At 35.6% G+C, this 27,337-nt stretch overlaps 1 protein-coding gene across 1 annotated transcript in view; it reads right to left on the minus strand.

The window, feature by feature from the left end:
- Positions 1–27,337, minus strand: part of LOC124359380 — a 50,527-nt gene that overhangs the window by 16,212 nt on the left and 6,978 nt on the right. The window contains exon 2 of the mRNA XM_046812073.1: positions 875–1,039. Within this exon, the coding sequence (XP_046668029.1) occupies positions 875–1,039 (165 nt within the window). The remainder of the gene's footprint in view (positions 1–874; positions 1,040–27,337) is intronic.

The raw sequence follows: 27,337 nt of genomic DNA on the forward strand, positions 1-27,337 counted from the left end.
TAAACCTGTTTCAGATAGTTTGTTGCTACCAGACATATTGTCAAACGCATGACTAATAAGGTCATGAGCGGAAACCGACATCATTGGCCTTTAAAAAAAAAAACATTGATAGTCCAAAAGGTTTTTTTAACTAGTTATGATTATTTTCGATTGAAATTTTGTGTGCTTACTAACAACTTATTACTACACAAAAAACAAAATTTTTCCCTGACAAAAAATGAAATAAAAGTTAAGTTTTTAAATTTCAAACTAAAATAAAAAATAAAAAATGTGAAATATGTTTAGATTGTTTAAAATTATGATTATGTAAAACAAATGTGTTATTATTTGATATAATATTATTACCCATAATGTTACCTAAAAAAAAAAAACAAAAACGTATTAGTCTATGATGTGCCATAAGAGAGTTATGCATGTTTTCTCAAATGTATGTCAAGAAGCTGTTTTATGGCTTGGCACTACTGAGTAGCACATAGCGAAATGGCTCTGGCACTTTACAGATGGCATTGCGAAAAACGGCCTGGCATCAAAAGGGTTAAACTACATTTATGTACTACTAATGCTTTCATTTAGATATCTATTTAAAATCATTTTTGTCTGCAGGGGTGTCTTAGTGGCAGCGGGTACAACTGATAACGTAAAGATCACCTGCTCAATCCACCATACCGTACCTGTATACTAATTTGAAAGACACAACACATTTCCTAAGATAGTAAATAGATTACATTAAAAATAGTTTATTTAGTTTGGCAATTCTTAACAAGATTCATCGAGTTACTTTATTAGTGATAGCATGCATAGAATATTAAATAACGGAGTTATTGTAAACTAAACATTTTGTGTTTTAGCGGATTGGTTTTATTCCTGTTCTCACCTCTCTGCACATTCTTGCGACAGACCGTGGGTTCCATGAACGGCAGGTGTTCCAGCTGTGCCTGCATGGAACAGTTGATCTTGCCCAGAGAGTAAGGGTCAAAAGGGTCACCACATCGAGGATCGTACGCCGAGTTGCAGTGGTAACACACTATCGACTCTGCCCCTGAAACACGGGAGCCGTAGGATAAAAATTTGTGTCAGAAACCCCTAGGTTTATGTGAGCAAAAAGTCAAAGTTATGTTAACAAGGCAACATTCTGTCTGTTTGTACAGTAAAATATTAGTAGTCAAGAAATATCAAATTATTACAAGATGAGAATATTGAAGTGTAATATCTCCCTCACACCACCTTCCCCTTAATTATTTGACTTCTGCTAAACAGCATTATATGACTTCTTTACAAACTGAAAACATGGATGCAATGTGTACACTTCAAGGAAAGTAAAGAAGTTGTTTGTTCTTCCATCAGACAGCAGTGCTTTTACAGTTGCACTTTACTAAGCGCAGATATTGTGTATTAGTTCAGAGCGCTGCAATCAACATTGTCATCACAGTTGCCTTACTTGAACAAAGCAAACATTTATTTTGTATTATTTCTTAAATAACACATTTTAAAATTATTTTATTGAAAACGTCCTTCTTAATTTGTACATTTTAAATATGACACTTGTTCAAACACGCCCAATATATAAAAATAGAATTGTAAATATTTTTATAAACAATGCATTAAGTTACAATGAAATCAATTTATTAATATCGCTTTGTTAATCTATACAATATTTTGCAGCGTATATATAACTTAAATCCATTTCCGGAGTCTAAAAACACTTAAGACGTCGTTATTAATATGATAAAATCTAATGTATTGCAAAACTGCTCTTAAATTCCGTGAGGTCAAAAATTACGTCTGTTTTGCGTCCAGAGACACGCGAGAAGATGAACTAATAAGTACGAAACACCAATACGAGTTATGGGCCAGCTAGGTGAAATGGATCTAAATCCCATCTCAGACATGCATAATATTTCGTGCTCTTGTTTATTTTTAAATAAACAGTTTTTCGCGTTACTTCCAAATCTGCTATCGTCCACCAACTTGCAAGCTACTCTATCTACTGACTTGAGTTGCACGGAAAATGATATCATTTTAACAAAATATTATTAGCAACGGTAAACATCATATTGAGAAAAGATTACTAGCACCAAAAAGCAGAATAAATACTTAATGGACAATAAACAGGGTTACAGTCCATGGTTACACATGACTTGTCAGTGGAATGTGTAAATTTATCATTCATAATAAAACTCTTTCTGATCTTTGATATTCTCAAAAGATACATTTTACGACACAACTTGAGGTTAATTTCCATAAAATACGTGTAATTTAATTCTATTCCATAAATTAACCTTATGAATAGAAAAGAACGTTTCTTGTTACTTTATTTGTTTGTAACCTCGTCTTTAGCTCCAATAGGTAATACAGTAGTAAATATGTTAATCCTGAATCATAATGAATAGTACAATATTTAGAAACCCGCACAACGCAAAAAGTAACCATAACGTAGTCTAGTTTTTCTATTCTTAGGCATTCTTAAGGATAATTTTTAGAATATCAATTACAAATTAATTTTTTCAAAGAGGAACATATAAGTAAATTATTTTCCATACAATTTTGAAAGGGTTTAATAAGCCTTTAGTAAGTTAGTTTCGGTATTTGTCATTATTTAATCTTTCAGCTTGAAGTTCTATTTTATTGAATTTCAGTGCTATCGTTTTTAGAATACCCAACTCTTTATAGTTTAATAGTTATACATTTTTCACCATGTACAGACCATTCGAGGGCGCTAACTACATAAAAATTGGAAAATGTGAACTTTTTAATATGAAAAAGGAGATAAACTGTGTTTCAACATCCTCAGATCCCTTCACCAAAACACATGTAAAACATGATTTGATGTATAAAAACCATCATGTTATCAATTTTAATCTCCTTAATGGACTCATTTTTGAGTCAATATTTTCAATATCATCTACGAAATACAATTTTAAACGGCCACCATTTTTAATAGAAGTATATTTATTTTTGTCTTATTAACTTCTCGTCAAGATTTAATGTAAACCAAGATGTAATGTGTTTTGAGGGTTTTACTGACCGCTCAAAATCTGTTCTTTTTAGAGATTAAACGTCACTAATAGCAAAATCTGTAGATTTATATTAATATACAGTCGTTCAAATTTAGAAATTGAATTATTAATACATGATGGACTTGTTCCCATACTTAATATCAAGTTTTCTAACTAAATTTTAATTACTAGATGATGAAGAATTGTCTATATGCCTCGAGAAAGCCAAGAAAACGATAAAATACCAACAGTTTATTTGTCTATCTGCATTCGTGTTCAGAAGTTTTGTTTATCTAACTGGAAGAAACATTGGTTACGAGTGCAATGTATGTATTTTTTTAAGCAAATCTAAAACATAAAATTTAACGAACGCCTAATAATTAAAGCCTAATAAAACAGAGATTTAAAACTTAAAAAATCACACCCTAAAATTTTATTTGAGATACTATTTTCAAATGGATAATGTATTTTAAAAAACATATGGCAAACATACAATATCATACAACGTAACAGTACAATTCCTATTGTACAATGCCCTTCATGAAAGCAACACATATGCTATAATAAATTGAAGCGTCAACTCTACAATGATGATGATGGGATTTCAAACACAGCAAATGTCAGAATGGTTGAGCCGTTTTGTGGCTGAACGGAAATTGAAGAGATAACGCAATTTTGAGGGTAGTAGCGAACAAGTTGCCAAGCGATTGGCAAGAGAGAGGTGAAATGTGTAGCGAACTTATCTTGCTTTCAGAGGTCAATAAAATGCTCATATAAGAGTTACACTTGTAAATGGTTTATTAGTAACACTTACTTCAATTTAAAGAAATTATCTTATTAATTTAAATTAAAAAATTGGGTATACAGAGGCTCTTATTGTCTACATTACGAATTTTAATTATTTTAAGATTTTTACAAGAGATTATTGGAAATAACAATGTCGTATTTGTATAACTGTATGATTCACAGTTGTATTCAGTTACTATTAGTCTAGTGTCCGTGACTAGGAAATTTCCAGCCCTGATGTAGCCTCGAATTTCGTAGCGGCTATAAAAATCTTTAATGCATGAGCTGAGGCGCGCGCGCAAGGTGGTGCTGGCTCTTGAACTACTCCTTACTCTGGCAAGTATAAAAACTAAAACGAAAAGTTTATTTCTGACGAAAATAAACATAAGTCTTAAATGTTTAAGATGGAGCTTGTGTTGGCTTTACTCAGTTCATTGCCACATAGCATTTTGTGATGTGTCTGAAGAAGATAGCCATGGTATGGAAAGGCCTCACCAAAAAAGAGTATTGCTTGATGTGATTTCAATGTAGTGATTGTAATAAGTCTTACAAGTACAAAGTTTCTTTATTCTGTAAGATACCTGTTGTTCTGACGTTTATTGTCAATAAAAAACGGCAGAACAGCAGGTATCTTACAGACCTTGAGGTTAAAATGTTAACGCACGGGACGGTTTACGTGAATAACGGTTGGTTAATTTGTGTTTTGTTCGTTTTATGTATGTTCGTTAAACATGTAAAAGTACGTTTTTATTCATGATTATAAACATTTTATTTCAATACTTGTTTTATACCTGTTGCACGTGTATTATAAAAACATAATCCGGAATTCCCTATTTACAGAAGGTAACCCGCAAGCATCCCGTCAAACTGCCTGTGCCCAGAGTATGGGCTCTCACCTCTTGCAAAATTGGATTAGGGATAGATGGGTCGTACATTTGTATTAGGATTGTTCTTTTGTATCGGTTGTACGATGATTTATTGGTCAGCAGAACAAATACAATTCTTTTCTTCATAAAATGTTCTCAGGGTTGTTTCTGAACAAAGAAAAAAACCAGACGTGTCGTCATTAATCAGCATGACCTTGGAATCTCGGTCATGTTTTTACTCATGATTTTGGAACACAATTGCAGAGATCAGTAAAACCAAGGCCACCATGGCGATCATAGTTGGTCACTGTACCTACCCATTGGAGAGCTGCCCCAAAAGAAGTAATATTCTGGCACAATTGATGCTGAGCCTATCTGTTTTGTAAATAAAGTTAATTAGACATTTATTATAATATATTAACCAAGTCGTGCAGATTCTAACTGAGCGTGTGTTGCTTATAAAAATATTGGGGCTGTATTATATAGATAGAAATATTTTTATTTTTAAATGCCAGCAATTCCATTTATTTATATTTTAGTATAGATGTATTTATAAAAGTACAATAAACTTATGTTTACAATGTTAAGACTTTATTATAAATTCATACGCCACTACTACTAGTAGTAGTATTCCTACTACTAGTGTAGGAGTAGAAAGGGCCAATTGGCATTACAATCGCATAAGCACTGTACATGTTATAGTTTTTTTATCGCTAAAGTAATTTCTTTTAGTAGTTTTCGCCGGTTAGGGCATAAATGTTATTGCTGCGAAATTGCTGCTAGCTTTACGTTAGGGTACAGTAAAGCTTAGCTATAACATGGAACAAGCTTTAATCGAGAACGTTGGAAAGCGACATTGGTAAATGTAAAGCTTGGTAGTTGCCGGCGACTGCGACTAATATCGAAGACGAGATATGACCCTCATTATGGTAATATCTGACTCGATGCAACTCCGAAACATTTGGCTGTGAGCCAAGGGCAGAGTGTAACTCTGCAATGGAGTTACATTGTAGTGATACATGTCAGTGATAAATTCTGTCGAAAATTCGTGAAGATACAAACTATTTCAGTCAAAAAACGCGGTGAAAAACTTTTGGATTAATTTTTTTATTGTAAGACCCTTAGTGCAGTCATTGAAGCATCATTGCTCCGAATTTTTTTACTGTGAACCGAATTGCATACAATTTTGGAATTAGGTTTCATCTTATCCTTACCTTCAAAAGTGAAAATTGCCACCCCTTCTCGGGGGTGATTTTTTGTTTTTCAAAATAACCTCGGATATCGATAGAAGGCCTAAAGTTAAGCAAAACATCATATATAAAGTTTTTCGAAAAATCCAATACTTTTCAAGTTATTGGCAATTGAAAATTCGCAATTTTTTCACGTTTTTCATCGGTTTTTTGTAAATATCTCCAAACATATACGTTTTATCGAAAATTTTATAAAAAACAAAACTGTAGCAGGTAAAAAATTACCAATGTGGTTTTTTATAAAGTATTCAAAGTGCAATATTAAGCTAGATATTAAAGATCAAAGCCGTTTTTTTTTTGTCTGAAATTTAATCGATGTGGTCAATGCCATCTAGCGGCGAACAGATGCGTTTTAGGCATTCTAATAAAAAAGGGTTTTGTAGTGCTTGAAATAAGCTTTAAAATGAGCCTTATTAAAAGTCTTTTGCACGTGAAATAAGTGAGCTGTATTGCAAATAAGAGGAACATCTAATGTTTTTTTTTTCTTTTAAATCAATGGGTTTCATAAGTGCCATTTCCACCAAAATTAAAATTAATCGTATTCCGCCTAGAATTAACTTTGTTATGAAGAGTTTGATGAATTGTATCAGCTGCTTCAGGACACATATTTTTAAAAACAGTCACGATTCAAATTAAAAAAAAAACTTTTTTCATCATATCTCAAAAATGACGACAGATACGTATAAAATGTAAGGATGAAAAATGTAGGTATTTTTCTGACAAACAATTTGGTTTTTCGTTTTTTTCTGTCAAACAAAAATTGACGGAGATATGATTGTTTAAAGAGCGCGTGGCAGCGCAATCACAGCATCTCTTAAGCCCTTTAACCCTTCACCGTTTGAGAAAAAGGTTTTTTATTATATATTGCAATACACGATGTTGTATCTCTCTTAATTAACTTTACAATAGTTTTTTATAAATTTTGATAGCAAGAAAATTGAAGGAGTTATGGTCCAAAAACTTATCATATTTTTTTTTTCTTAGTAACTGAAAATTTCGGAGTGTTAATATTTGGAGCAATGTGAAAGTACGCAGTATAATAGAGACACAAAACTATTGCAATGTGTATATATATACATAATATGGCTCATATATGTTGGTAACGTAGGCATGAATACATACCAACGTTCTTATATGTATATATAACACATTTGAGTGAATTTTATATAATTTGTAAATATTTTATTCAATAAAAGGCAATTTTTTATTCTAAATTAAATTATTTTTAAATATGTAATCATATATATTTACTGTTTTAATTTAGGGGTAGTTTTAAGGGTAGAAAAGCTTAAGAATACGATGGTCATTTTCGAGAGTGTGGAATAATATTTAAATCCTTTTTATTTATTAAAAAAAAATTTTAAATTTTTTATCAAAGGGTAATTTTCAAGGGTTGAAAGGGGGTTAAAAATTTGATAATTATTATAGAGAATATAAAATATTACTTACTCTATATTTACTCTATATTATCTTTTTATGTCGTACCAAAGTATTTTTTTTGTGATTTTTTCAATTTAGGGGTTGTTTGCAAGGGTTGTACGATTTTCAAGGGGTTTAAAATGATTTTAATATGAGGTAATTGTGTTAGAAAACACTTTACAGTTTCACCACTTACTATTAGACATGTTTTCTAGCGATAAAATGGCTCAATGTAAATTTTTCCATTAAGGCGTTGTTTACACCCCTTAAAAATAATAGGTGGAGTTCAAATCATTTTCACTTTTGAAGTTAAGGGTAAGATGAGCCTAATTTCACAATTCCATGCAAATCGGTACACAGTAAAAAAATTCGGAGGTAAGACCGTATTTTTCGCTTCAATGACTGCACTACCTATGGAACGGATGTATTGTACCAACACGATCTGTAACAATACAGATAGTTTGTCTGTCACTTGTTTTCTGTTTGCAATAAGGAAGAGTTCTGGAATCTGAGCTAAGACCACTATCACAAATCATGATCATAAACACAATATTTCTTTAGTGTCTCAGAAAACGAACCTTGTATACTGTACATTGCGTCATAATATCACATCACGACATAGAGCGCGTACTCACTCACGTATCAATCAGCTGCTCCTTCTGCTCCAAACCTGGTTTATTTGCTCTCCCAGTTATATGCCAGGAATTCTCCCATCGAGTAATAATCCACACAAAATCCATGTCAATTGACGTTCCGCTCGAGCTTTTAATGCCTGAGGTTGAGCTCTTTACATCTAATTGGGAAAACTGTTAACAAGTATGCTCCTACTTGAGAGGGCAGACGTTCATAAGCCTTAAAGCGATGTTGGTCCGTTCTATAGTTGTCTCTGCCTCTCGTATAGTGAATCTGCTAAGTATGAATCCATGATATGGAACACCAGAGACAAAAACGCTACATCCCATAATGTATAGTGGCGAATCCCATGGACATATATTTGCAACCCTTGGTATATTCAAAACGATATAAGAATAAAACGACCTAGCTCTCCGAATTTACCACCAGTGTTTGAACTTCAACTGACCGTTATGAAAAAAGGACTAACATGCTTGAAATGTTTTCAAGGCAGTTTTTATACACCAGTGACATGTTCATTGCCATAACGTTTTAAGGAAAAACGGTCTACATCTATTTGTAAACCTCCCCGGGAATCGAACCCCTGACCTGTATGTTTCCCTGCACTTCAAGGCTGCAGTAGTATCGTCTCGTATGCGGGTGTTGTTTGATGTGATCACCATGAGTTTAATGGATCTCTAAATCAAGTTTAAGGCCACCACGAAATAATCCAATTCTCCAAAGCGTTCCGCCGTATCCAGTCTAGCATACAGTCTAGAGTACGACATTGAGACCTTGAAGTGTTGTCAAATCCATTAATGCCATAAACAAGCAAAGGTCCATCATCAAAGACAAAGAATTAGTTCACTAAGTGTCAATCTCCAAAATCACACCTTTGTACACAGTTTTCCCAACAAATCCAAAACGACGTTTGGGATTTGTAAAGTCAGGGTTTCCAGTATACCATGGAAATGGAGAAAGTTGTGACAGAACAGAGAGGTTTATATTTTATAGGGTTAAGTACAAGGTTGTGCCCCTTGCTCCAACATTAGGGTGATTGACAGTAGGTATAAATTAACAAGAAGTAGCGCACATCCCGTGGAAATAAGGTCATTGCATTTACCCGCTTTCGATCATAATTGTATTTAAAATATAGTGCTTTACAAATAAAGAAGCACTTGGAAGGAAAGGGTTGGAAATAACAGATGAACGGATTCATATAAATGTTGCTGGCGCAGCATTTAGAAAAGGCTTGTACGAGGCCTCCACGCAGACTCTACAACTCCGACGGTAATGTTTGCACCTATTAGAGGTCATATGATTGTCTCTAAAACTCGCAAGCAGCTATAGTGTGAGATATAATATTACAAAACAGTTTCTTGCGTTAAGTGGAGACTCTCCTCCAGCGCAAAGATTGAGCTCGAAGACTATGTTATTTACCACATGCATGTTTAAATTTAAATATTAAAATTTAAAGCTATGGATTAAATAGGGGGCTTCACGTATACCAACATTCAAAATGAAATAAATATATTATTAAAATATTAAGTTGCTTTTTAGTTCTTTCAGTTTTTGAATTATGTCATATACGTTATTATCAAATTCAATCTAATTGAAATATTTCAATATTCGTTTTTTTTAGATAATGTGAATCTATATCGCAAAAAAGTCACAGTGTGTACACCAATAAGGTTAACTATTTCAAAAATAGTTTATTTTAGCAATATTATACTAGCAATTACCCGCGGCTTTGCATGCAATTTCCTACTGAAAAAGGACAGCGTGGGCATATTCCTTTTAAACGACACTCTAAACACTACTGAGTGAGGTGATAATAAATAAATAAAAATGCCCTTTATTTCCAAGCGTTTCTCAGTACAAGATTGTGTTAGGTCAATCATTATAAATATTTAAAATAGGTGCAACAAACAATATTTAACAAGTACACACTAAACTTAGCAGTAACTAAACAATGAACTAACTTAAACTACATGACAATTTTTATAAAAATCCTTTACTTTTATTCTAAATGAATCTAGTTTTACTCGTTTGAGGTTTTCGGGAAGTGTAGCAAGTGCGTGACATGACGGGTTCTGTATTTTGAAACCTCCTCCCGGGATAAGAGCCTCCCGCTTAAGTACTGTGGCTCTCCGTCAGACAGAACCTTGTGAATTAAAATACAGGTCTGTATCCTGCACACAGTTTCCATAGGCAATAGGCCAACAGCATCTTGATAAGGAGAAACATGATCAAAGCGTTTTAATTTGAAAACAAAATGAATTGCGGAATTTTGAAGCTTCTGGATTCGCTCCTGGTCTCCCTTCGAGATACTGTTGCCATAAGCAGGATAACAATAGTAAAACACAGAGAACACGAAAGCCTGCATTAATTGCAGCCTTGCAGACTCCGGCAGCAGATCCCTAAACCTGTAGAGACCCCTTAACCTGCCAATGGCACGCTGGATGGTATAAGTGACATGGTTGGAGAACGTAAGGTCCCTATCCAGCACTACGGCGAGAGTCTTCACGCTGTCACAAACAGCCAAACTCTCGCCACCGATCGTGACTCTCAGACCCCTGTCACTTAGGGCCTCTACAAGGTTGTGTGGGGCAAGATGAATCAAAGTGCACTTGCTAACGTTGAGTTTGAGGCCATTGTCATGCGACCACTGGCTGATTCTCTCTAGATCAGAGTTAATCCTCAGAAACACCTCTTCAATGTTGCCAGGCGCATATGACAAGTGAAATTGTGAGTCATCTGCATAAAGGTATACTCCACTGTTTTGCACACATGAAGGAAAATCTGATGTGTACATGTTGAAAAGAATTGGGCCCAGACAACTTCCCTGAGGTACACCTCTACGTTTAAACAAGACAGCAGATGCCTCAGCTCCCAACTTTGTAATCTGGCTCCTATCATCTAGATATGATTTGACCCAATGTATTACACTTTTGCCAAATCCATAATAATGCATCTTCGCCACCAGCATTTCATGATTTATTGAATCAAACGCTTGTGAATAGTCAAGCATTACAACTGAGTTATATCTTCCTTAGTCTCTTTCATCGATCAGATCACTGAATAAGTTTACCAGGGCAATGCATGTGCTGTGGCTTTTCCTAAAACCAGATTGTGTTGTTGGCAAAATGTTTTCTCTTTCCATACAATTAACAATTTGTCTTGTTACAATTTTCTCGAGAATCTTGGATATTGCGGGTAATATCGATATGGGCCTTAACTGTTCGACACATTTAGAGGCTGCGACCTTTGGCAAAGGGTGTGTACAAGACTAATTTTCCAGTTTTCAGGAAAAATCTCATTTATTAATGACTCGTTTATCAAATGTGTAATGGCCTCTATGGCATACGGACTCACAGCCTTGATCATATCTATTGAAATTTCATCACTCTCGACTGCTTTTGATTTGATTTCATTCATTGCTGATTTTACTTCGTCACTTGTTACTATTGAAAAGATGAAATCATTTACCACTTCCTCTCGCCTGATTTTCCTTAAAGAAGGCAATTTTAATCACTGAAAAATATTCCAATCTTCTAATCCATTTTAGATTTAAGTTAAAATAGCAGTGGTTTGGAATCATCAAGTTGGGTATTGAAACAATTTATATAAGTACCGTGAAATAATTCGAATTTCTCTCCAACAGTTCATGAAAGACGATTCCGGTAACAATTAAACTATTTAAGCCAGCGTGGAGGAATCCTAAAGTCGAAGTTCTTAGCTTTTCATATACTCCAAAATTCCTATTGCTTTTTATTATTATTCTCTATGTTCTTTTTTAACATTTTGATGTATAATACATTTCGTATTGAAAAATATTAAGCTAGAACAATGCCTGTGAGGATTCTACTTTTCAGGTATGGGTTGAGTCGATATAGGGTTTTTTATAGTAAGTAGTTGTAAAAGATAGCAGTTATATATATTTGTTTTTGTTGGTCTTATAACTCCAAATGTCTGCATCACTTAAAAAACGCCTGTTTTTCTACATGGCTATATTTACATGGTTGTCTTAACACACATGATGTAATGAATAATGGGGGCTGTATGTCATCTTGAAACGGAAATTAATTTTACGTGGATGCCCGTATCAAGAATATAAACACGTAAGCTGGTCTGAGAAGCCTATTTCAGTAAAAAAGTGTAAACCTGTGGCTATTGTAAGTGATTCCGGTCTAAGGTATAGTATCTGGTGACATAATGACCAAGCACTGCATACTTAATATTTGCTAAAATGTATACTTCAAAGTATATTTTTACAATTCCTAATTTATTATCTGGATCACTCCTGTGCTCATAATTGATTACAGAGAAAGTGTTTACTTTAAAGCTTATTCTATGCTTTCAATACTATTAACATAAAGAAATTTAAAATGGTACTTATATTAGTTAAACGTACGATTGCATTGACACATTATAATGTTTACATGGAACAGTTGATTAAAACACACATTTACTATCACCTGATAAGCCAAAAAATGAATCTTCAAGACCAGAGTGTGGCGTAGCCTGAAGGGAGTTACGAAATATATGTGTATATACTTATATGTTAACCAGTGACCTTAGAAAGGCCACGTAAAATTTCAATACAGTCGGTCCAGTAATTTTACGTGTTAAATAAACACACATGAATGCACACAGATAGATAGCATTAGATTTTTACATAATAGCATAGATGTACAATAACACTAATATCTGCATAACTATTTACAGTGTTGTAGAGCTTAGTGTATGCTAAAACCACATGTTATGTTGGTTTGATTTAGTTTGAGAAGTTTATTTATAATCTCGATTCTACGTAAAATAAACATAAAGCTTTTTTTTAGCGACCTGTGTGAGAACTTACACAAATCGAGTTTATAGTCTTAACATGGTTTTACAACGCTGGAATTATGATTCAATTATGGTTTTCAGTTAAATTTAGTTTCTCAAGGCCAGAAACAGAGGTCAACTAAATTTACTTCCAAAATGCGATAGTTTGCCGGCCAAGGGGGTGGAGGTCGAGACCTAACCTCCCTCAGGTCGATACTGGCTATGACGTCACTACGGCATTACGTCATAGTCTGCACACACGGCAGGGCTGCAGCTACGTCATCATTTCCCGACCTCGAGCATTTACAAGTCGAGCATTTTCTCATCATATGATTAAAGTTACAAAAATATGTGCTGTGTACTTGAGGATCGTGCTAAGAGAATAAGGCTGAGTAAATGGAAATATTAGATATTTTATAAATTAATAGTGTAACACAAGCACTAGACTGTACAATTACACTAGTTGTGTTTCATATCCGTATGCTAATCTAGTGCGAAATAACCATCCCTTTCCTTCACTACTTATATTGGACCTTTTAAAGGTTCGTTTAGTTTCAAACGCACCCAAAAAATGAACGATGACATATTTCAGGGTTACAAGTTCCACAACAAAAAACTGAAAAAGGTCTATTACAGACGGAGTTACTGAAACCTAAAGTTGCATTACGGTCCCTAACTCCACTAAACCTGGCTTGGTGTATAATTTTTAAGAACCGTGTGGGTGTATGTCGTAGTTATGACCTACGGAAACCTACCTTACAGTAACTAGACAGCCTCGTAACTGTATCTTTTTAAGATGGGCTATCAGTTTTTGGTTACGATGATTTTTTAAAATTACCTAGTCACAGTCGTTAAACCAGTTATTGTGCCAGCTATTTTAACTAGTTATATTACTAACTACTTTAATCATTTATTGTGTCACCTAGTCCAGTTATTTTGTTAGCCAGTTTAACTGTTTATTAGGCAGTATACAGTGAGTGTCACCCACTAATAGAGTAGCCACATTCAGGATGATGTATGTAAATGTGTACATGCTATGTAAAGAATTTTACAGATATTCCTAGCTAGTTTAGCTCTTTACTTTGCAGAGTATAGGCACACTCAGGAAGATAACTGGTCCCCTAAGAGCGCCTCCCCAGGTGGCGGATCAGAGGATACCTTCCAGTTATGGATGATACCGAGGAAATAACCAATACCTCGGAGTGGACCAAATCCAGCTAGGGGAAGGAACCCAGAATATAAACCAACCATGTAAGATGTACAAACAACCCTGCTACTCCAAACAGGTACCGCGATGGAGAGGCAAATCCCGCCACCAATTCCAATCGGATGGCCTCAGTGGTTGGTGCTGGCTCTATAAATTTTAGGGAGAGCCATTTTTAAGTTAAAGCCAACCAGGCTGATGTAACAGGGGTCGACCATTACGTCTTGTGCAACAAGTAATTGAGAACAGGATGGTATTGGTAGTACCAAGAAGATCTACTACTAACTCTCACAAGCAAAGTGAACTCTCTGGTGAAATTCATTTTCGCTAAAGAACTACGTCCACAGTGAGCTCAAAACAATGACAAAGGCTACCATTAAGGATACCGTGGAGGAAGTTCATGAGAGCACGAGCAACCAACGAGAAGAGGAATTGAAGTACCGTACACAACGATGGGTCTTGTCAAACCTCGCCACTCTCCCAAAAGGAAAAGAAGCCAGGGCGTGAGCTTTTGGACCGCCCATCCCTTCAGTAGGGCCAAAAAAGAAAAGAGCGAGGAAAGTCGTGATAAAGCTCGTGTTCCCCACAACTCCAGATGTCTATAATGATGGATCTGAGGGGGTAACCGTCGCAAAGAGGGTTAGATAGGAAAACAAAGTCGTAGAGGAGACTACAAAAGTACCCTATCAAAAGAAAAGGCCTCCGGGTTGAAACGGAAACGCACACGTCCAGACACCGTCGTCGTAAAAGCTCAGGTGGGAGGTCCATCATATGCTAAAATTCTAGACCAAATTAAGAATGATCCTTCGCTGAAAGTGATAGGGGAAAAGGTAGTAAATCTAGTTGTTCACTGGGTAGCTTAGCTCTTTCCTTAGAGAGTAGTCAACTGGTTAAGATGGCTTCCGAAATCACAGATAAAATAGTAAATAGATCTTCTAAACATTAAGCGATAAATTATGCACATTTTAATGCATGAAATTTGGGCAATTATAGAAACAAAGCCTAAATAAAAATAAAAGAAGATCAAAAATCCAATTTTTCAGTATGTACATGAGTCTTAAGCTTACAGGATTATTACAGGATTTACAGGTTTTTTATTATGAATAATACAAGGAAATGTCATATTTTTCATCATTTTAGAAAATTAAAGGATTTTTAATTAAATATATTTAAGGGTATTTGTTTTGTTTAAAAACATGTTATTTCCTTCAGTTATCTTTCATGTGCATACCATAAAGTATTGTTAATCTTTTGCGCTAGGTTGTAAGATGCTCCTCTAATTATACTTTATACAGAAGTAGTCAACTATCTATATTGTGTGTTGTTATACAACGCTAGTGAACTAACTATACTATTTATTAAAAACCCTTACAGTCCCATAATCTGATGTAGACTGTAAGAAAATCTATGGTAGTATGGTGTATGAACGTACTATCGGACCTACGGTTAGAAGATGGTGCCAAATTATGATAGTTTTTTGCGAACTACCACCTTTCTTCTTGGCAAATATAAATTTATGTTTACGCCTAAACTGTGTTTTAAGTTATTAACTCTTTTGTCTACAACTAGTATATAAACCAAAAACCGATTTCAGTGCGACTTATCAACAGATCACGATTTGTCTTCCTACTGGCAACTGACATCTGCGCTGCACAGAACAGTTGTGAGTTATGTCCGGTCTCTTGCCAACAGACATGTCCACACATGCAGACTTGAGATAAATACTTGAATCTTGTCTCCATGTTTCTCATTCGTTCGGAAAATAGAAACAATTGTATTTTTCCTCCATAAACTCCATAGCTGCAGACATCGCCAGATACAAAATGGAATTCCGTGGAGACAGTCAACCGACAATGTTTCCGCAGACAAGTCTGTAAGTGTGGACGTGGCTTTACAACAGTGAAGAGGAGGTTCAGATGTACAATCTGGGGGTTACTTTACATGTAAGTAAAGTAAAGTAAATGTGTCTTATTTCACCAGGCCAAGTTAAGGCTAAGAAGCCCTCTCTAACACTTAACCTGGGGACCAACTGCTTAAAGGTGACTTCCGAACCAACACCAACGGCTGGGCAAGGGGGCTATTTGCAAGGACAGGACCGATCAGCGGCGACGAACAAAAGTGTTTCTAAATTACGTGTTTCTTGGAAAGAGAGCGACATTGGCAAAAATAATAACAAGGATATGCCGAACTGTGAGAAACGATTCCCTGACGTTGCACTATAGCGTCACAAACAAGAGGAGGAGGAGGAGTAGGATTGTAACGATCTTCTCGGGTAGACTGTGAAAAGTAAGACTCTTGAAAAGATGCGATGACTACGGATTCTGACGTTGTTGGCTGGAAGTTTCCATTCCATTGTTCCTTATAAATGTGTACATTACATTACATCAGAGAAATTTGGTGTCTAGATTGACTAGGTCCATCATTCGAATGTTAAGCAGATAACATACGAACGGCGAGTCAGCATTGTGAATATTTCAATTCAATCAGACCTTGTGTTCAACGCACTCGATACTTAGAGTTCAGATATGTAGATCTCTTATATCTCTGGCGAAGACCAGTTTAGGCTTAGATTGTAAAAATTTAAGAGGCATTATATTCTTCACACCTCATGAAAGAAAGTTAACAATTAATAAGAAAATATCGTCAAGAAGACTTAGGGATGATAACCCAATTAATTATTATTGTAAGGTGTGGGTCTTCAATATTATTGGTTGCCTCCACTATTAATTATCTTTCACAATGCAAGGGTTTGATTGCTGTTAATAGTTTCTGTGCAATATAAGCTCATATAGAATAGTATATTTTTAATGGACCCTCGGTATTATTAAAATGATGCAATATACGAGTTTCTATTTCGTCTTTAAGTAGAAAATACGAATTGAGATAAATAGTACAATACTTTTAATTCAATCCAGTTGGTTCAATTAATAGAGGCGCTTACAGGCTGCTGGGTACGAGTGTCACCGGTGGTTTACCACTGCTCACCGGTTACACCGGTCACCACTCTCCGGTGGATGTGGCGTGCCGACGCGTTATGTAGTCTCGTAATTGGATCTGAAGCCGTGCGCCGGGCTCTCTCCTCCTCCCCCACCCTGTCCACCCCTTCACTTACCTACGGGGCTTCATCAGATACCCTTACACAGCCAATTAAAATTTCTGCCCACTCTCCAGGAACCTCGCGCTTTGGTTTTGTCAAAAATAAATAATCAAGCTGGGAAAATATCACCTACATGACCTTTATGGAAAACTTTATGGTGGTTTAATACTGCCAACTAGATTTGCATTTGAAAATAATAATGGCATATTATTCTACAAATAGTTATTTATAACAAACTCTTAAAACTATAATTTACTGTACAACCTCAGTTGAGAATTCGACAAAAATCTAACGATGCAAAATTTAACCAACAACTGCCAACGATTCTGTGGTCAACACAAACTAATAAATCACACGCACATACACGCGCGCGCGCGCGCACACACACACACACACACACACACACACACACACACACACACACACACACACACACACACACACACACACACACAACACACACACACACACACAACACACACACATATTTATTTATTTATTTTAGACAATGCCTGAGAATATCATAAGGATGAATTCAGTCTCTTTGTAGATGAACTGTCAAAAATCTGCTCGAAATGTAATGCAGCCAGTTGAAGTATCAACTGGGATTTTGCCGTTTACTATGTCTAACAATTGCTGCAAAAATACTATTCCAGACTGGTGTCTCTGTAACCCGACAGGCATCATGTTCGTCTTTAAGTTGAGTTTCCACAAAACGGATGACATTTAATATCGATTAGGTTGGTTCAGTAAACTTGCTATATATTGACTGTGAAAACGTTATTGACACGAATTAAATTTCAAGATTTAAAATACAATTTCTGGATGACTGATGACGTATAAATCGATGGATTCCGTCACTTCTATCCAACATAATGCGACAACTATGTCACCAAATGTTTAAACTTTCAGGACTTACCCGGATATACAATACAAAGATTAGTGTGTTTGTTAATCATAATGTTGTGTAACGTAATCTAACGTCTTTGTAGTCACACCCGGTTTGTGATGAAGAAATTTATGAACACGTCATCAAAGCAAAAATAATTCTCCCATGGTCAATGAACCTGAACCCATCTTGGTAAACGAGCAACTAGTTTGTTATAACAAAATAAAAATGCAGTTTACCACAAAGCGTTCCATTGAAGAAATTCTGATATTACAGCAAGCCACTGTCATTGTTTTTACAGTGTAACTGAAATTCTTAACTCAATTTTATTTTTTCTGAAATTTATGAAAAACACCATGGTTTCGATCACATCCCAGCCACGACTCGACACGTGTTTGTCAGCCGTGTAGGCTTGCTGTCAATAGAACGTAACATATTCAGTGGATCTAACGAGCGGTCAAGTATTTATTGAAATTTGGGTACAATTTAATAATACTAACCGAAGTCTTTAGGGTTACCTAGTTTAAAACGATTATTATTACAAGTATAGTGTAATTAATATTACACGGTATAACGATGTTGTTGTTCGTCTTTTCACATTTATTCAAAAAGAAGTAAGCTATACATTTTGACCTATTTGGACTTCCATACAAAACGAACATAGAAACAAGTCAAAATGTTATAACCTCCTCCTTTTTGAAGCCGGTTAACAATGGAAATGTACTATAGAAATCCTTATATTATTAAAAAAAACATCTATCGTAAAAACTTATTGCTAGTTGCTTTTAGTTCAGAAAAAGATATATTCTAGGCCAGACTCGGGCCTGGTCCGTTCTCACGGAAATTGACCTGGTTCGTCTGTTTCCTCATTCACTCCACGCGCCTACTCACGGCAGTAGATGCGGGTCGACTTCTGGCATTCTTCTACTTCATCTGCGCCGCTAACAATCTATTTTGTCTTCTTGGATGTTTGTACTCAGTATTATTTTACTATTAGATTATACCTTAATCAATACAAATTATATAAATCTAAGTTTACACTGCTTTTACCAAAACGAAATTTCGTCTTGCCAAGCACATTGAAAATGGACTTTTAATATTCATTATTGACGAGAGATTATTGGAACAGGATCATACAGATTTGCTGTCGATATTAGTACAACAACAAAGACTGACCGTTTCCAGGTAACTGTCCTACTCTTCATGTACCTCACACCGTAGTAGGGCAGGCATGCAAAAAGGAAAATTATTTTACACCGCTCGGTGTAACTACAGCGAGACCAAAGTCGGCAAGAAAATTTAGTACCTCAAAAATAAAAAAGGTTCGTTTTAGGCTTTGGCACATTAGAAGAAGGCAGAAAATCTCAAAACGTCGCGTCGTGTAACTGTAATTATAACTGCTGAACTTATACATTTTGTTACCCTTAAAGAATAAAACATAGATTTACCCTCATATCTTATATTATTATTTTAAATTTTAGTAGAGAAACCATTTATTATACAATTAAAAAAATGTAATATTATACATTGATAGCAACCATTTATTATACAATTAAAAAAATGTAATATTATACATTGATAGCGTACGAAACATTTTTGTATTCTCATAACATTTAACATAATTTGACTCTCAAATTAAATTTACAACAATTTATGATTGTAACCTTTATTATAAAGATTTTTAGAAACTTACAAACTAGTTCACATTATTCCCCTGGTTAAAAACATACAACACGTGGTGAAATGAATTACGTATTTTACCTATGTATAGCACACACACACACACACACACACACACACACACACACACACACACACACACACACACACACACACACACACACACACACACACACACACACACACACACACACACACACACACGCACACACACACACACACACACACACACACACACACACACACACACACACACACACACACACACACACACACACACACACACACACACACACACACACATATATATATATATAATCGGCACTCGGAAACTGCGCTAATTATTGAATTGATCAATGTTGGACCGTATCTTGGAGAATATTCTATGTGCATTGGAACTTATATTTTGTCGAAGATTTGAGGTCTGTATAGCTTTATTGGCTAGATAATTCAGATACACGCCAGACATCTCTAGTTGTTATCGGATTGACAGGAAACGGCATGTCAACGCCCTTCAAGTGAGTAAATATCCTGGCTGAAAATCTCATAACCTCAAAATCTTCCCAGGTTCATCAATTCTGGATATATGAATCAATTGTAAATACGAGTATAACTAAAAGTTCTGACTATTGTTGGTTAGAATGAAACTAATGTACGTAATTTAATTTATTACAACTTATCAAATACGAATATACGAGGTTTGTAGGTCAATGAAGAGGTCAAAGAGCTCTCTGGATGTTTGTCGTGATCGAACGCCATGAAGTTGGAGAGGTGCTCGGCCGGTACCAGCATCGATTGTCAGCGGTAGACTTACACCGTGTACAGTCCTTCTAATTATTTACAATTACGTATGATACTGCAGCTGCAGTTGTAACTCTGTGTGTGTGTTTCATGTATGTATATACATACATATATATATATATATATATATATATATATATATATATATATACATACATATATATATATATATATATATATATATAATTTCAATAAACATTGAATCGCAAAAAGTACTTGCCCCGCCGGGAGTCGAACCCGGATCTCTCACTTGCCGGGTGAATGTGCTACCATTACACCACAGAGCGCTCACTTTTCCGATTCAATTATTTTGTATTTGGCCGTATCTGTCACATTTGCGATTAAATAAGGAAACTAACATATGATCGGAAAACCAAATACCTGTCAAACGACTTTTATTTACGTTAAATTGTATAAATAAATGGCAATAGCCTTATTTAATTTCAATAAACATTGAATCGCAAAAAGTACTTGCTCCGCCGGGAGTCGAACCCGGATCTCTCACTTGCCGGGTGAATGTGCTACCATTACTTTTTGCGATTCCCTCCCGGGCTTGATAATTCCCGCATGATTTTTGGAAAAGCAGTAATACTTACTAAAGGTTAACAAATTAATAGAGTAAAATGCCGCAAATCCGTCTTGAAAAAGTTCACTCTTTAAAAAGTTACGCCGATTTAAAGTTTGAAACATTTACAACGTAGGTCATGTTTTAGGTGGTTCAATATTCTTATCTTGGCTCAAGTTGTTAAACTTAGTAAATGAATACTGGACTTAAGAAATAGTTTTTAAAGTAGTTATTGACCCTTCACATCAAATATTGTTCGTTTTAAATAATGTACATCTTGGGCTATGCTTACGTTAAACATTTTTGCCGAACTCCTTGTAGACACCTCCATTGGATGTGAAGAGTTTATTTAAGATTTCCTTCTGGCTCCTTGCGGGCCATGCTCCTGACATGACAAAATTTGGTAGCTACTTCTAATGGTATTTATAAAACTTGTTATATAAATGTAACTAGTCTTGTGATAGGACTTTTGGAATGACGATGCTAAATAATTTAAATCGCTAATACAATGGTGAACAACAAAGGACAACGCCCAAGTGTCAGTGGAGTATGACGCCACTGAAGATACAGACTGCACGGAATTACAAACTACACGCTGTCGGTGTGGTGCACGCTAAAGGCGTCACGCTATTTACAATCCATACATCATTCTCGTGCTTGCCAGCGAGGTCAATAGCTGTGTTGGTGTGTATTGTTTGACAGATGCGTGAATTACGGAACTTATTAAATTCGATGTTAAGGGGGGCTTTTAGTTCCTTTATTTCTGGCCGAATCTGGTGTAATATAAATATTACTTGTGTCGTTTTACGTATCTGACAATTGGATTTAAGCCCATCTAGTTCAAGAAGTATTACTTACGAAAAACTGTACCTTTTGGTAATTAACCCTAGTGATGCCCTACCACTTCAACACCCTCAAAACTAGCATGGCTGCCGATAAATTCTTTTCTTAGGGCAAATTCTTCTGTCTGTTTCACTAAAAAAGTAGGTTGTGTTATCATATAATACAGTTTTGCTCTCACCTCGATAAAGGTCCGTGTTGGGTCAAAATTTACGTAAGAGTCGTATCACATCTGTAAACGCTTTTGTCTTGTAAATACAAGTACAATAATAATCTTTGTAGATCGTTAAATGATTCCTATGATAAGGAATAACGAAATTAGTCTATTTTCGTACGACACAGTACAGTACTGTCAAATATTGGAAATGAGGTTGATTCCTCATGGATCTGTAAATGAACCTTATTAACAACATATGAACGGTCGTCCCCTCCAGACCACGTTCCCTTCAATCCAATTCGATAAAATAAACTTGCGTGTTTCATTGCATAGAGGACAAGGAACTGAACATTGCAAATTCCTTCAGATAAAAATAGAAAGTCTATCATTGTCACAATCTATTTAGTCTATAGTACCAACAATTTTGCACAAATCGCTGTAAACTAACTTACGTCTCGATGAGAAAACTGACTTATCTACAAGTACGGTGTATCGCGTTATATACACGTTAAAATAAGGCTAATTACTAAAAGTGTCTAGAAATTAGTATCTGCCTTTGAATTTTAAAGTTTGGAACATGTGCATTGTTTTAACGACTGTTGTAGCCTTCGTTTCATAAAATTTATATAACTGAAGAGCCGGCTAGTAGAGAAACTACTTTGAGTTTACCTCTAAAGAAAATATGTTAAACTTATATTACTTCTTCTCCCTCGTATATTCGGTGAAGATACGGGAGATGTGTCATTTTAAAATATGACTAATCGGCATTCAATTGCGTTTAGTTTTAGTGTATAATTTTAACAAACAAACTCAAAGGATTGAATAGTATTACATTCGTTCCTTAAATAAAGTTTACTGCGGAATATATATGTTCCCTTTGTTTGAAGGGATTCTTCATAATTCTGAACGGAGTTTCTACAATCATTTATTCCTAAAAACCTACATTGTCTTATACTGTCTATTATTCCTTACCGTATACTAGAAGTAATCTAGACGTATCTATTTCGATTCATTTAAAGGCCTAATACTGGTTAATTGTACTGTTAAAGTGAACCTGAATATCTTCGCGCGAGTGGCGTTTTGCCTGAAAGAAGCACGTCAGCTAACTAACTGGTATGCCATAATTACAACGAAAAATATTATTTAATTCGCTTATTTTCATTCAACATTTGATCTGAAAGTTTATCGTATCCATCGTTATACCAGTTTTCTTCAACGGGAATTGTTTGTAGGTGAAATTTCTCAATAAAGAGTATTGGAACAAGAGTAGCTCAGCTAGCGTGGTAGCCTAGCTTTACTAAAGATCATGCAGGACATCTGTCCTTCCTGGTGAGTGGTGTGTAAGTTAAACGTATATTGTGTGTGTTTGTATGTATAACAAGGAATAGGCCACACCATGTGTCCTCTCATTTCATTGAGGTTGCATGCAAAATGGGTTTTTACAGACAATCATACAAGAAAGATATTTTTACATACCCGGCAGACAAAATAGAAATTGCGCCAGCCTACTGAGTGACAAGAGGCATTTCTTATACTGTCGCACCTCGATACGATGGTAATCAGTGATGCTAAATCATGCAATATTTTAAATCTAAACACGAAATCTTTCTCGAGGTATTGCCACAATATAGGCTACATTCAAATTGTTGTTTATTAACTTAGGTTTCATAACAGTGTGTAAATAATAGAATTGCCCGTGGGCTAGAGGGTACTACAAGGCAAAAGTGCGCTGAAATAAAGTCTTGTCACTGACTATTAACATCGACTTTCTACTCTATTTCATTTTTACTCTATGAACAAATGTCCAGACACAGTCACCAAAAGTTGGGGTAGTTAAGCTACTACACTTGTTTAATGTGCCACATCTCATTATGATTGTATTGTTTACACATTTATTTATTCTGCTATTTCCTCATTGTCATTATGGTAACCCGTAAGACCAACGAAAAAGGCTCGTTAACGCTCAGCCAAATATTATGGAATGACAAGAACCATCGTTGCACACGGTGTTGATCATATAGAAGTGAAGCTTCGTGTAAAATTTAAAGTATATATGTAATTTCGTTTTCCAATTACTGTATCAGGCGGACAGACAGAAATATAATTTTTCGAGACACTTGAGTGATTGGTTATGCTAAAGCCCGGTCAATTATAAATTGAGCAGAAAAGTAATTGAGACCTGAGGGCTGCTTCCCGTATGCCCGTAACAGTGTATATGTCTACAGGTATGTACACAAGGGTCTAGACAGAAAACATCACCGAGTAAGTGTGGGGGTAAGTGGACAGATCCTGCGCCCACACGTCCCCCGCTAATGGTGGCATGCCTGGGCTAAACAGGAAACAGCGCGTCCGTACCCGTCTCTTAGATAAACTCATCTAACACGTCACCAACAAGCCCATCGAGCACAATAACATATCTTAATGTGGGTTTTAAAATAAGTATCTTTCCATAAATAAAACATCACAATATAATGTTGCGAGGGATTTTGAGACTGAGTAGAATGCAAGTGACAGAAACACATTGATTGGTAGTGATATCCTGTAAAGTAATTGTTAATGAATTCCTATTGATTGGTAGTGATATCCTGAAGAGTAATTGATAGTGAATTCCTATAGAGCTTACAAGTTATTGCAGTCACCCTTATATAAACAACGCGATTTGTGGAACGATTCTAATCTGTACGTCGTGTACCATGAATACAATTTTAAAATTTCAAAAGTGTTTTTTAATCTTGGCTGCGTTGAACAATCACGACTAGGGTTGTCCGAGAAATACCATTGCATACTAAATTCACTAAATTGAAAATGTCGACTACCACAGTTGCAGGGATTGTGTGGGTCTCTATAATCCTTGTGGGATCCGAGAGAATGAAAGGGGTAAATATTGTGGGATCAGCATCTTCAGATCTTACCTCTCTAGTATTTTTAAAGTTTACTCGTAAACGAATTTTCAGCAACTTTAGCAAATGTTGGGTTAGATAATAATACCACAAGTGTAACTCCCGAGACTAGGTAAAAGGACTCGAGCTGTCAAAACCACGGTACCAACAGTACGAAGAAAAATAATAGTGCTAAACGAACGTTATGAGTTTGTTCACACCAATTCATATAATATTGGGGTGGGGGCGAACACGACCTACTTTGTTGGTGTTATAAGAATGCCACAGTATTTTAAAATGCAGCCATGGAGTCTACACTGTTGGAATTTTGGAATTATCACAGTTTGTACATTTTCAAGTCACTCCTACTAAGAGCGCACAAGAAGAGAAAGAGAAGGAGATGTGTTTGCTGCGGTTGTTACGTGTCACTCACATTTAGAGTTGCCTTGTCGGACATAGTGATCGTATAAAACGCCATGATGGATCATATGTTGAATGGTCTTCCTGCTCCACAAGTAATCAAATCAGATGATATTCCCAAACAGTGTATATCGCGTTAAAAACGGTGTATTTCTCTTGGGATTTGTTGGAAAAGTCGGAGGGCTATGCACAGGCCATATAAATTACTTATAGGTTACCTAGATTATCATGCCTGCAGGGGTGCCAATACACGCAAGATGAACGATATGTTTGTTTATTGTTCGTTTGAAGTGATAATAACACTGGCTAGCTGACTCTTATTGTGAGACTCAAATCATCATTGAAATATTGTTTTTAAACGTTTTACAAAAAAATGTTCAAAGGCGAGTGGCTGACGACTACAACACGATCGGTAACAACTGAGGGGAGGGGGTAACACTTGACAAGCTACGGTGATCAACATGTTTACACCACTTAAGCTATTACTGGTAAACACTTGTGCGCGAACTGGAGCAAAATGGCGGTTTGTGGAAGAGGTAGGGGAGAACCCTTCACACAACAATAGATTCAAAGGGGAGCTAGTTGTGTGAATATTTTATGCCGATACGGAGGAGAAATACTGCCCACGTGAAAAGAACAATGTTTTCATTCATATTCCCCCATACGCGTGGTGGCTTGACTTATTCAGGACGGCAGGCAGAAACCTCTTCCCTGCCAAGTCGTAAACGTATAAGAACATCTCTGAAGGTACAGAATATTTCAATCCCTTATTCAGTTGGAGTACAAGACTACTCAGCAATTGTTTGTATTTATATGGTATATTTATACCAAAATATGCATAGGATTTTTGGATATATATTTCTAAGAAACGATCTAGCGATGTAATTTCAAAGTTGAATAAGAACGCAGCATTTATTTACGCGTCAGAACACTTTGAATGGCACTGTATACTCGTGTCTAATCACTGTCCGTTAATTCTAGTGTCACAGTATCAGCCTGTAGTGTCCACTCGACCTAGGTATTCAGTAAAGCTGTCCTCATGGCGAGTGCATCCTTGTCTGGTGGTTGAGTTTTAACATGAATGGAAAACCAATTCGATTCTACAAACGAGGATAGTAAAAATCACTTATTAGATCAAGTTATGGATTATTATAATGTCCGACAGTGATTTATTGTTATTATTATTACAAAAATAACAACCAAGAATTTATATAATTTTACCGTTTTAGATTGATGTATTAAATCTGAGAAATGATTATAAAGCGTAAGAAACCATTTTAACTTTATCAGCCGATATACATGGCATAATAACCCACTTTCCAAGTGTCGAGTGCAAATAAGAAATGTTACTTTCTTCTGGTTTTTTATTTAATGATAGTATGGAACCACTATATTTATTTTATACTATAATATTCAGTTCTTTTACAAAGTACATAGTACAAGACATTCGATTACCTCACAATTAAATATTTCCCCATTGATGGGAATTGCAGTTATGTTATTTTTTTTTAAGCAGTAGTTATTTAAACTCAGAGAAAGTAAGTGGCGAGTTGTAATCTAATAGCGAGAAAAGAGGCAGGTGGGAGCCAGAAGGGGTTAGGGGATGTATCAAAGGAGTTGAACCGCTGCATTGTAATTTGGAGCTCATGAACCCATTAATTGTGTTATTGCGGTCCACACATGAACACGGTTTAAACATTTCTTGAACACGACGGGAACAAGGGCTACAGAACCTGTGTAGAGTACATCATCATTACAATGTATCCTAGCTCACTGGCATATCTAAGTCTTAAAATAACTTACGAAAGGATTGATGGAAACGCGCTGTACAAATGTATTAACCCAAAACATAGTCCTAAAAACTAACTCCGATTTCTGACATAAAAACAGTTTCATGGGTGAAACCTGACTGTTTAAGGAACCGACCCCATTGTAACGATAATCTGGAATTTTAAATGACGGGATCCACTCTAAATGAACGACTAAGGTGTGGCTAACACTCGGAAAAGAAGGCCCGAACATAGAATTCTCGATCCTTAATCATGGGTC

This window comes from Homalodisca vitripennis, chromosome 4 (assembly GCF_021130785.1).
Source record: "Homalodisca vitripennis isolate AUS2020 chromosome 4, UT_GWSS_2.1, whole genome shotgun sequence".
Taxonomy (NCBI): domain Eukaryota; kingdom Metazoa; phylum Arthropoda; class Insecta; order Hemiptera; family Cicadellidae; genus Homalodisca; species Homalodisca vitripennis.